Raw genomic sequence first — 12551 nt, 5'->3', positions numbered from 1 at the left:
TCTTTTATCCTCAGCATCAGCACTGAGGGAGATAGCTAACAGTTTGAGGGTGTCACATGAGTGACTAACAGTGTTATCCCCTAAGGTCCTTATCACTTGGCTTGACTCCCTGAGTGGAAGGAATGACAAATGATGGTAACCTGTCTGCCATTCATAGGAGTGTTGTCCGTAGCCTCAGTGTGGTCCGCAAATGAGAAGCTCTCTGATATACAAATCTCTTTCCCTACTTATGAACATTTTGAGAAGCAGGTGCCTGTAGCAAGCCAGGTAGCAAGAGCAGCATGACATCTAGACAGTAATCCTTAGTACCATTTGTCATGCGTGGGACTGAGTGAGGGTTTCCTGGAGAGTGAGGTTGATTTAGGGATTGGGGATCAGCTGCTGAGGCTGGCACTTGGAAAAGACAAACCAGGCATTCACACTCCAGACCACTCAATACCAGCATTGTCTCCAATCCATCTTTCATAAGGGGGCTCCAAGAAGGGGAGGGGGGTAAAGGAAGGAGAGAAAATAAACCTTTTTAATCGTGTAAGAGAAAGTGCAGGGGAGAGGAAAGAATGGAAAATATGTGAGCATAAGAAGCCAGTGGCCAGGAATATTAAGTTTTGAAACCAACTTTGGCTTCTAATCTTTGCCTCCCCTGGCAAGTTCCTCCTCTGTTTTACATTGCCCATCTCATCTTTGGGCACGGGTCCCCCTCCACTCCCCATGCTTTCTTATCCCTCTCTGCCTCACTCCCTTGTCTGTCAAGGCTTGCCTTCTGCTTGCCTTCTCTTTCCCGGGCTCCTTTTCCGTCCATCTCTCCCGTTTCCCTGTTCTTTCCCACACTCTTTCTCCCGTGCTTTCACAGCCTGAGTCCCTCTCCTTCTCCCCTTTCTCTAGCACAGTACATCCAAGCTCCATTCCCTCTTCTTAAGGAAATCAGCCAGGCCTCAGATGGAGCTGTTGTCCTGACAACCTAAAGGCGCATCGGGCTTTCACCGAGGCTGGCTGCTGCTGAAGGGGGCAGTTGTGCAAAGCGAGGGGCCAGGCCGGAGGGAGGGCGGAGGGGATGACGTGGAGGGGCTGTTGAAATCCGCGGGGGGCGGGGGAGGTGCGAGCAGAGGGGAGGGACTGGAGGGAGAAACAGGAAAGGGAGGAGGGGGGGTGGAGGGAGACTCCGGGCTGCTGCCGCCGCTGTGTGGGTTTCTTTACACTCGCTGGCAGGCTGGGTGCCGGCTCCCTCGCCCGCCCGCCTGGGAAAGTGGGTTAGGGAGGGCAGGAGCTCAGCTCAGACGCTGGCAAAGGAGCATCCAGCCCCGGGCAGGCCCGAGAAGAGCACTTCCTTGGGCGGCTTTCTCCTCATCTTTCCTGGAGGGGTTTATATTTGCACTCTCTCCTTTTAAATTTTGTTCCTTTGACTTTTCCCCCTTCCGCTGGGGTTTTACGAGGGCTTTGTTAAGTCTTAGAGGGAGGACACCCCGAGCCAGGCAAAGAGAGAGGGAAAGTGGCGAGGTGCTCAGACTGGCCAAGCCCGTTCCGCCCTGGCCGTTGATGAAAGCCCCGTGTTTGTAAAGCCCCCTCGGCGTGAGCAGCACGCACACACCCTCCAGAGTACGCGGGGACCTGCACCTCGGCGTGGCCACCATGGTCGGCAGAGTTCAGCCTGATCGGAAACAGTTGCCGCTGGTCCTACTGAGATTGCTCTGCCTTCTTCCCACAGGACTGCCTGTTCGCAGCGTGGATTTTAACCGAGGCACGGACAACATCACCGTGAGGCAGGGGGACACGGCCATCCTCAGGTAGGGCTTTCGGGCAACTTTTAGGCTGTGTGCGCGCGCGGGAGTGTGTGTGTGTGTGTGTGTGTGTGTGTGTGTGTGTGTGTGTGTGTGTGTTTCAACTCCAGCTTCTGATGCTGCAGGCTTGCGTGTGTGTGTGAGTGTGCATGTGCATGCACACGCACCTTTTACTGCATGGCCCAGGTATCTGCCAACAAATTTCAGACGAATTCTGCTTCCCGTCAAGGACCAGCAATGTTGCTTAAATGTGTTTGGTTTCTCAGGACCTCAGTTCTCTTACCAAGAGAGCCTAACTTCGCCTATGGTGTTAGTGACGCTTGGGCAGTGTTCTTGCTTTTGTAATTTTAGATGCTTTGCACTTAAGAGTTTTGTTGGGGTTCCTTAACCAGGAAAGAGGAGTTGTTGAATTATGGCTCTCAGAGAGTGGTCCACAGTACTGCATTCTCTGTGGTGTGTTCTGTGTGTGTGTGTGTGTGTGTGTGTGTGTGTGAAGACAGAGAGAGACAGAGAGAGAGGGAGAGAGAATATGCACATCAAGGCTCTCCCTCTGCCCCAGCAGTAGTCTGGACTGGAGACTTTCTGTAAGGATCTTCTAATTGACACCGAGAGCAATAAATCAATATTAGAACTTTGGTTGGTTACTGAGCCTTTTCTGGAATGTGGATAGAAATCAACACATGAATGAAGAGAAGAAAAAGAAAAAGGAACTTGCCAAATTGCTGATTTTTAAGAATTGGAGTATGAAGCACAAAGGTTAGGCAGGAATTAACCTGGTGTAAAATGGGTATTTCAGATTGATTGTTGACCTTCCAGTCCTATCTCTGTGCAGCTGTGCCAAACTCTGAAATATAATTTAGGATTGAAATTTGGAAAGGAAGAGTCCCAGTCCTTGGGAGTTTGACCCCTATAAGGGACAGCAAGCTAGAGACACTCAAATGGAGCCTAGCCATCATTCTATTTCTAAAAAAGCATCAAGCTTCTTCTCCTATGTTTCTGTTCTCTCTGCCCCTCCTCTACCCCCTGCACATACCCCTTGTCCTTTTTCCTAGCTTTCTTAAATTTCTTTTAAGAAAGAAAGAAAGAAAGAAAGAAAGAAAGAAAGAAAGAAAGAAAGAAAGAAAGAAGACAAACAAAAACGTTTTCCTTGGAGACCCTTTAAAATCTCATTTTGTCCAAATGAAATGCCCCAGTGTCAGTCTGTCCATACAGTTAATATTGCTTGTTGTGGCAATAAAAACCAGTACACAATAGAAAATAAACCTATAATCTGTGTGCAAGGAGCTGATAGTGCATAAACCCTGGGGCATCAGGGAGCAGTTCTCCAGCAGAGCTGCCTAGAGCAGCAAAGTTTTCTTTCCATTTCTCAGAAATAAATTTGGTTGGCTGTCACAGTGTCCTGCTTTGGGATCTCCAGCCTTGTTATAGAGGAATGTGTATGTGTTGTGTGCATTGTGTTGTGTTGTGTGTGTGTGTGTGTGTTGCTGCAGATTGTAAAAACTAAGAAAATCCTAATGTGTGAGTGCTGATTTCTTCGTTTCCTGAGCATTGGATGATTATGAATCCCAGAGATCCTACTATCCAAAGCAGATTTTCCCTACCAGCTTTCCAGCCCCGCAAACCTGCCTGTGTGATTTATCCACATGGAATAATAAGATTTATAGAGTAATTTATCTGTTTGCAAAGGGATTTGGACATGATGCAGAAGATGTTTTTTGCAAACACATAAGCATGCCATCTCAACTGCTAACGTTGATACTCCCTAACGTCATTGACTCTTTACCAGGGAAGCATTCTATATAAATTTGTGCTGTCCCCTGAAGGATTTGCTTTTGCTGATTATAAGACTGAATATGGGAAAAGTGAATATCCTGGATGTCTAAGTTTTTACTTAAATGTCCATGAACTTTGTTAAGTCAGCATCACCTATATCTTAAACTATAGTTATCAAAGAGTTATCTATAGTTATCTATAGTTAACTACAGTTAAACTATAGTTATCAAAGAGTAAACATGTAAATGTTAATTCAGAGGTGAAAAGATATTCTTATATTTTCATATAAGCCTAGGCATAGAAGTCTGTGTTTTTGAGAGGCATCTTACTACCTAAATATCTGCATACGATGTCGATGTGTTTCTGTGTGCCTATGGATTAAAAGAAATGGAGTTTTTAAGTATTACACTTTAGTAGACATTATAGCATTGGAAATGGGGTGGTGAGAAATGAGAATAAATATAGAAACAGTTATTCACTGGGAAAGAGAAGATAGATAAACAGAGCATGCAGAGAAGTCACCTGTGAGAGTCAATTGCTTTTCCAGACCTCACCTAATATGCCCTCTTTTTTCTTTCTTTTGCCTTGGACAAGCCTTTTATTTCTGGGTTGGTGGAGCTCTATCAGAAGTAACTATGAAGAGAGTTTCCTTTGTTTTCTTAGGTGACCTTCTTCTCAATCTCTTTAACTGAGCCCAGTAAGCTTTGTGGGTCAGTTTCCTGGTGAAGAATGGTTTTCTTGCGTTCTGTTTACAAGTCTAGCCTGGGAAAGGCTTGCTTCTACTTTATTTGTGACATTTTACTGGGAGCATGAGCTTTTAGGGGAAGAGAGGAAGGAGAACTTGATTCATTGGAAGCCACAGTAGATGTTTGGCACTGAGAAACCGAAAAGGCAAGGAGAAAAAACAAAACAGAACAGAACAAAAAAAACCTCTCTCAGTGAATCTGTGGCCCTGAATAATCTGAAATGGCAATAGGACACAAGGAAGGTTTGTAATTCTGGTGGTCCAGTGACAGGAGTTTGGCTGCTTGTCCCTAAAACATTTACCTTTACTGCCTTACTTCCATGAAAAAAAAAAAAAAACAGTGTCTCTTTGGGGAATTGATGTTCATTTTTTGTATAATTATACAAAATAGGAGATGTATGCTAGTCTTGGGGGTCTTGCTCTGTAATTTCTATCATTTGAAAAAAAAATACACAATAAAAAACTATAGAATGAAGGTGACAAAACTAGGTGGAAAGAGCTATATTCTCACATAGACCTACCTAACCTTATTTTTTCCCAAATGAGGCTCTAGATTCATGAGGTCCTTTATGAGATCCTTTAAGAGCTGAAAGAAACCACACACCCTCTTTTATCTTAAAGGAATAGAATCAAAGTATCCGCAGACCAGTGGTGGCAGCAACAGTACATTGAGTTCCTTCCTAGATATTGAACCAGAAACTGCATTATTTGTCTGCACAGTAACGTGTAAGACATACCCATGGGACTTGTGAGAACATCTCATGTATTTTTCTGAACAGAGTCCACCTGCCCCACTGTCACCCCCAACAAGTGTAAGAGTTCATCAATTACTGGACAAGTTTCTAGCACTGTTTTTTCTAACTTTCTACCCTTGCACACAGGCTCCTATAGAGATTCTCTCCCAGGTTAATCTTGGTAGGTTGAAACCATGCAGCTCTCCTGATAAGCCAAAGGAAAAATGGAAATAGAAAGTGTTCTAATCTAGCCTTTAAAGTTGCATACTTTTAGTAACAGTAGCATATGTCTAGAAAGATAATAAAATATTTGATCCCAATATATCTATTCACAAGATAACTGTGAAAATTACATAAAAATACATATTTTGGACATATTGCATAAATGTATATATGATGAAATGCAAAGGTTTCAAACTATTGTGATTGTAAACATTTTAAATTTGAAGTATTACAGTTTTATTTATTTCATAATTCTGACCCTATTTGGTGTTTGCAAGATATTATAATGCTTTTCATGGTGATGACATTTTCCCCATTTAAATTAAATGTGCCTAATAAATGTTAACTGCAAGAAACCAAATATCTAAGTTTAATTAATTAATTTTTAATTTTTCAAAATTCTTGGTCTTTATTTCATTATTTGTTTCTGTACTAGGGGAAAAAGAGGATACAACACAAAAGATATAATTATTTGACCATTCAATGTGAAACTTTTGTGCAAATTTCAAGGGAAAAATGGCTTCTCTTCTATAAGGCATCTGGAACGCCTACATTCACAAAGAAAGTATCAACACTCAAACATACTCCTGACACAATATGTGATTTTTCTATCACTTGAAATTCACTATTTAAAAAGAAACTTTGTGGGCATGGGTCTTTTGGGAAAACTTGTGACAATTTTGAAGTTTTCTTTCTCTGTGGCTTACTAAAGGTAATCAAAATTTATTGGTTCTTACTCATACTTTAAGAACCCTTCATTGCTCATTAAATCCTTTATCGAATATATTTGGTAAATAATAGAGTATAGCACACTACATATTGTCTAGGAATATGGCATATTAGATACGTTTATTAATGTTGATATACCAGTAAATTATATTATTTGTTGTTACTTATGGACAGAGGAACAAAGTAGCTAAGTCTCATGTGACAAATGCAAATTGTGATAATTTGTGTTTCTATAAGTATGAAGCATGTAAGTATGTATTCACATAAACCCCACATATTAAGGTGATTTTTATGTTCTATGTCATCTGTCTTTGAATAAATTATTTGTAGAGTTGTGCAGTGAACAACCAAAGGTTTCTGACTCTTCCACTAAATAAGTTGACGAGGGTTAAACATTTGTGTTTCTTAAAGCTGCTTATACATAACAGCAAACTCAGGCAAAGAGAGAATAAGTACATATTTTGCTGTAATCTTTGAAAATTCCAGGTACAGATATGTGTGACTCATGGGATAGGACATTACCTAAATGTGTGCTGGTCCCCCTTGCTGTCAGCCCCAGCACTTCTCTTTAGGGCATTACTAATGGCTTACAGCCATTTACCCTGTTTTCAGAATGTCCCCCTTGCGGGTGCTGGTCCCCCTTGCTGTCACCCCCTGTACTTCTCTTTAGGGCATTACTTATGGCTTACAGCCGTTTGCCCTGTTTTCAGAATGTCCTGCTCATTAGTGTATAAGACTCAGAAGACCTGGACTCTAATTTTGGATCCATCCTTGCATGCTTCATGACTTTGAACAAATCCCTTAAATATCTGAGCTTCAGTTTCATTTATAAAATGCTGAAACTGCCTATTTTAGTTACTCTAGGTACTGTACTGTTGTTTTAAGAAGCTCAGATGTGGTAAAGTAGGAACGTTTGTTTGATTGTAAACTCTTATGTAAGCATAAAAATATTAGTCATTTCCAACCACATTCAGCCCATTATTCTGGCTTTAGGGAGCTCTTTTGCTCAGACCAGTGTTTCTCACACTTGAAGGTGTATCAGAATGTGTACCAGGAGTGCTTGTTATAACACAGATTACTTGCTTTCTACCTTCGGAGTTTCTGATTTAGGAGGTCTCTGGTAGGGTCTAAGATCTTGATGCTAATGCTTCAGGACTGGGCCACACTTTGAGAACCACTGACTCTTGCTAATACGAGTCTGTTCTGCAGATGAGCATTTTAGGTATCACATAGTCGTTTGTTAAAATCCAAAATCTCAGGTCTATCCCAAGCCTAATAAGTCAGAATCTGTATTTTAAGAAGATCCCCAAATGATTCATAAATACCTTAAACTTGGAGAAGTACTGCTTTCCATGGTTCACAACCATGGCTGCACATGACAATCAACTGGAAACCTTCAAAAAAATATTGAAGCCACATATTCTCTACTTCCAGAAATTTATATTTAGTTAGTTTGGGGTTCAGCCTGGCATAGGTAATTTTTAAAAATGATTCCGATATGTACACAGAGTTGAGAACCACTGCTTTACTTGTTGAAGAGTCTCTTTTAGAAACCATTTTTGAGGCAATACTTAATAGATATGTAGTAAAAAATTAAAGTCATGTTGTATGGCTTAGAAAATATGTCAACAGCAAAGATGTACAAATTCAATTGGGAAAGAAGAATGAGATCATCATAGATTCATTTCTTTAACACACGATCTCATAACTACAATGTCATGGAAAATGGAGTGACTTTATTTTAATATGGATCCAATTTACATAATATCTATTGAAACGGCATTAAAGTTTGGCTTCTTAAAGATGATTGTCTTGTATTCTCACTTTCATTTACATTAGGCAAGACTCAAAGAAGTTCTAGTATTTTCTTTTGCAGTACTATCTCTTTGAGAAAACATAATATTTAGGCAAGGGAAATGTCTTCAGTGATAATATATTCAAACAGGCTTAATTATGTGCACTTACACTGCCTATACATAAATATAAGATCGTGGTTACATGTTTGTGACATTCATCTCAACTTTACACGGTGACCAATCTTTAGCTAAAACGTAGGATCAAGTCTTTGTTTCATAGGTAAAGATTTTGTCAAGGATGTCATAAGTTCACAATGCTTAACACGTAGTCAGAAGACCTAGGTCAAAATAGTTCGAAATAGTTTGAGCTATTAAATGAGAATAATTGACAATTGCTTGGCCTGCTACACAACCTATTTTTATGATGATCAAATGAGATAGTATGTATTGGAATGCTTTATAAGTTATGAAAAGGCATAAAATATAACCTCTTAATAAGATTATTGTCATTATATTCAGAGTAGGAAATAACCTCTACAACATTAGAAAATTCGATAAAATGAGCGTTTTGTTTTTATTTCTATGATCAAGGATGGTCATTTATGTTTGTATCACTTTTTTTTCACTTTAAAGTTACATGTATCTTAGAATATAGTTGAATTTCTTTTCAGGAGTACAGGGTGAGTGAACACTTTTTTGTAGTCACTTGTAATCACAACATCATCTCAAGTTAATTAGTCATTAACCTTCATAAAAGAAAACACATTGCTTCAGATTTTGTGAACTACCATAGGATAAAGTTGTAGAAATCTAGAGTAGGAAAGGCCTGGAGATTATGTAGTCCACTGTGTCATTTTAAAATGATTTAGGTGAGAAGAAAAATATTTAGGGGTGCCTGGCTAGCTTAGTCAATAGAACATGTGGCTCTTGAAGTAGGATTTGTGATTTCAAGCCCCATGTTGGGTTTAGAGCCTACTAAAAAAATACAGAAAAGAAAAAGAAAAATGTAGTTGGTTGCCTAAAGATTTGAGTGACTTTTAGAACTAGAATTCATGCCTCGTAATTCTCCTTCAGAGATCTTTATTCCATAGGAGCACTGAAGTTACCTTCTTGGTTTTCATGCTATCATAAGATATGCTGTTTAAAATTATGCTAGAAGTGTCTTTCCCTTTCTTTTCTTTTTCTTCTCCCCTCCTGATCCTCCCCCTCCATTCTACTTGCCTCCTCTCTATCTCTTCCTTTTTCTATGCTTCTCTTCCCTTCTTTCTATTCCTGTCTCTCATTCCTCCTCCTCCTCTCCCCTCTTGTCCCTCTCCTCCTTTCTCCTTCTAATCCCTCCAAATCAAGTCAAAGCTGAGCCTTCTATGGATAATCATGCAGCTAGTGCTGGTCAAGGAAGAATTTTTCAGTAATTGCATTACTGTTTCTATGTCCACTATCTGTCTTAACCACATAGGCTTTCTTTCTTCGCTTTCAGCATCTGTCTTATCATATTCAAAAAGGCAGTCCTGTACATGTAACTTTTTTTCTTTAAATATTTTTTTTCCTTTTTCCTTTTTGTGTCTGGCACTCTCTCTGTTACTCAGATTTCTTATTTGAATTATTAACTCTTTTCCCCAGTACTTCGTTTGGGTTCCTTAACCCTACTACCTTATTATTGTTACTTATAACTTTCTACCTAGTTAAAGTCCCTCTTAGAGACCTTGACTAGGATGACTGTACAGTGAGACTGTGGTCCAGGCTCTACACATTGTACTTACTATAGTTTGCACTTAAAATTCTTTGAGGATGGTAGAATTTATTTTCTGATTTGTACAGAATTTACTTTGGGCTAATGATGGGGCTGATGTGGTCACTAAGAGGAACTGGACATAGATATAGACAGTCCCATAGCATGGTGGGTGCTCTGCATAGTAAGTCCTACCACAAGTACACAGGTTATTTCTTGTGTGTCAAGTTTTCATGAAGCTTTCTTAATAGGTGAGCCAAGGCAGGTCCAACATGTTACACCAGAAAAAAGGGACAGAGCACAGTAAAGGGAAAATAACAGGTCAGCAACTCTGAGTGGGCCCTGCAGGTAGGCAGGTAGGTGTCACAGGGAGTTGTGTCAGCTTATATAGAGAATTAGTCACAAGGTTGAGGCTCAGAGAAGAACAGAGTCCATGGGATAAATGCTGGCTTACACAGGGCAGAACCCTCAGTAATAAGGGACTTATACCCCAGATATATTACCAAGGTAGTGAACCTGGTCAAGGATACAAGTGAAGCTCTGTATCAAAGCTTTTGTAACTACGGGGTGACACAAAGATAAATTTCAAAGTACTGAACTCCATTGTTTAAAACTCATGCAGGATCATAAAACCTGGTCTAGTTAGGTAGGGGAAACATAGAGACAGAGGTCTGGTATGAGATTAGACCTGACACTACCTGTTTCTCCCTGACTCAGGCAACTTTGCTAGATTACATCTTTATTCTACTTAGTGCTTTCAGACCCCATGGACCTGACCTCACCTGACTATCACAAGCCGATTGTTTTCCAATATCAATCTAGAAATATCACTGGATCCTTCAAAGCCTTGTCATTATCAATAACATAAAGTCAAAGGTCCTTAGCTTGGATAACTCTCCATGCCTTGCTACCTCATTGCATACCTAATTCAGAACCACTTACATTCTCTGTTCATGAGCACATGGTTGTGTGTACACACAGTGCTAGTTCTTACCTGTGTTCACAAACCTCTCTCTGCCTGGAACCTTCTTTTCCCTGCTATACTTCTTTGATAGGATACCTCCTTGTTGCTTCTTCTAGGTTCAAGGCTAGTTTTGGTGTGATCTCATTCAGGAATCTTCTCTAATACTCTCAGATGGGGCTAAGTACTGTATTTATTATTGGTAATAGCCTCTCCGCATATATATTTTTTTCTCTCCTAGCTTTATTGCAGTATAATTGATAAATAAAATTTAAGCACTTAAGCTGTATAGTATGATGACTTGATATACATATACATTATACAATGATTACTACAATCAAGTTAACTAATACATCTATCACTTCATTTAGATACCTTTCTTGTAGTGATAAAACCACCCAAGATCCACTCTCCTTGCAAGATTCATGTATAAAACACAAAATTATGAACCATCGTTACCCTGACATGCAGTAGATCTTCAGAACTTATTGATGTTATAACTGAGAGTCTACACTTTGACCAACATCTTCCCATTTCCACCACCCTCCAGCCCCTGGCAACTACCATTCTTGTTCTCTGTTTTTATGACATAGACCTTTTTCAAGATGCCCTACATAATTGAGATTGTATGGTATTTGTCTTTATTTAGCTCTTTTTCACCTAGCGTAATACCCCCCCTGCCCAGATTCACCCATGTTGTTGCAAATGGAAAGATTTAAAAATTTTTATAGCTACATAATACTCTATTGTGTGTATGTGTGTACATAGAGAGATAGATATAGATGATAGATATAGATATATGATATAGATAAAAATGATATAGATGTAGATATAGATACAGATAGAGATAGAGATACATCTCATGTTTTCTTTTTTGATTCATTTATCGGTGAATGTTCGGATGTTTGTGTATCTTGGCTCTTGTGGATAATGCTGCAATGAACATGGGGGTGAAGATACCTCCTTCCGATACTGATTTCCTTGAGATATGTACCCAGAAGTGGAATTTCTGGATCATGTACATACCTCAATTTAGCATGTATACACTTTAATTTTTTTTAATATTTATTTATTCTTGAGAGACAGAGAGAGAGAGAGAGAGGAGGTGCAGATAGAGGGAGGGAGATACAGAATACTAAGCAGGCTTCAGGCTCCAAGTTGTCAGCACAGAGCCCGATGAGGGACTCGAACTCATAAACTATGAGATCATGAACTGAGCCCAAGTTAGGCACTTAACTGACTCAGCCACCCAGGTTCCTCAGCATTTACTACATTTTAAAGTCACTCTTGTGTTACCTCAAATGTGCTATCAGTCATTCAAAGGCTGGTGTCTCATCTACTTTACCATTCCATCTGAGAGTTTAGCTTAGTACCTACAGGTGCTCAGATAAATATTTACTCACTGAATTAATCAGATAAGAATAGTCATACTGTAAATCAAGCATATCCGAAATTGGTTTATGGAAGAGGAGACAAGTTTGAAGGAGGCAGGTATGATAAAAGGGATCTTAGTGGTAAGGCCAACCACTACGGGAGAAATTATAAATGTGTGGTTGAAAAACATAAAGTAATAAAATCAGACATGGATTATATTCTGGTCATTGGTGGGTGATAAGGGGTTTGGCTAGAAACACTTTCAACATTTCCCATTGCAGCTATTCTTTTTAAGCACCACTTCCAAGAGAATGAGAAATGCATATAGTAGCATTTTAGGGGAACCCAAAACTTCAGACACAGGTGCCCAGACAAAGTATGCTGATAGATGAGATTCTGACAAAAAGGAGTCACTCAGTGCATGTCCAATGTCTATGAAAAGCTCAGATTCCCAGGTAGCTTACAAGAAGGGATATACTTTCTGGGAGCTGCTGAGGTTTTCTCCCTCTAGAAGTGCCTGTGAACTTTGAGGGACTAAGTTGAGGATTTGGGAGTTACAGTTGGCAGGATTGTTGTGCAACAGGTGTATTCACCTCATCTGTTCTACTTTCTTAAGAAATGAGACAAGGTATAGATCACATGCGGTCATTCAACTCAAAGTGATTATTTATACTGAACAATGATGTCTCTTGGGTTTTGCAGTGTTGAGCTCT

The 12551-nt window shown here is 39.9% G+C and overlaps 1 protein-coding gene across 5 annotated transcripts in view; it reads left to right on the top strand.

The window, feature by feature from the left end:
* Positions 1 to 1184: 1184 nt before the first annotated feature.
* Positions 1185 to 12551, top strand: part of LSAMP (limbic system associated membrane protein) — a 648009-nt gene continuing 636642 nt past the window's right edge. For 4 of the 5 annotated variants that reach the window (XM_040484565.1, XM_040484563.1, XM_040484562.1 and 1 more), the window contains exon 1: positions 1186 to 1781. In XM_040484565.1, the coding sequence (XP_040340499.1) occupies positions 1627 to 1781 (155 nt within the window). In that variant the 5' untranslated portion in view covers positions 1186 to 1626. Of the gene's footprint in view, positions 1782 to 12551 lie in introns of all 5 variants that reach the window. The other variant, XM_040484564.1, reaches the window with a different exon arrangement.

This window comes from Herpailurus yagouaroundi, unplaced genomic scaffold (genome assembly GCF_014898765.1).
Source record: "Herpailurus yagouaroundi ecotype Mexico unplaced genomic scaffold, PumYag 162, whole genome shotgun sequence".
Taxonomy (NCBI): domain Eukaryota; kingdom Metazoa; phylum Chordata; class Mammalia; order Carnivora; family Felidae; genus Herpailurus; species Herpailurus yagouaroundi.
This window is presented reverse-complemented; position numbering and strand designations above follow the sequence as displayed.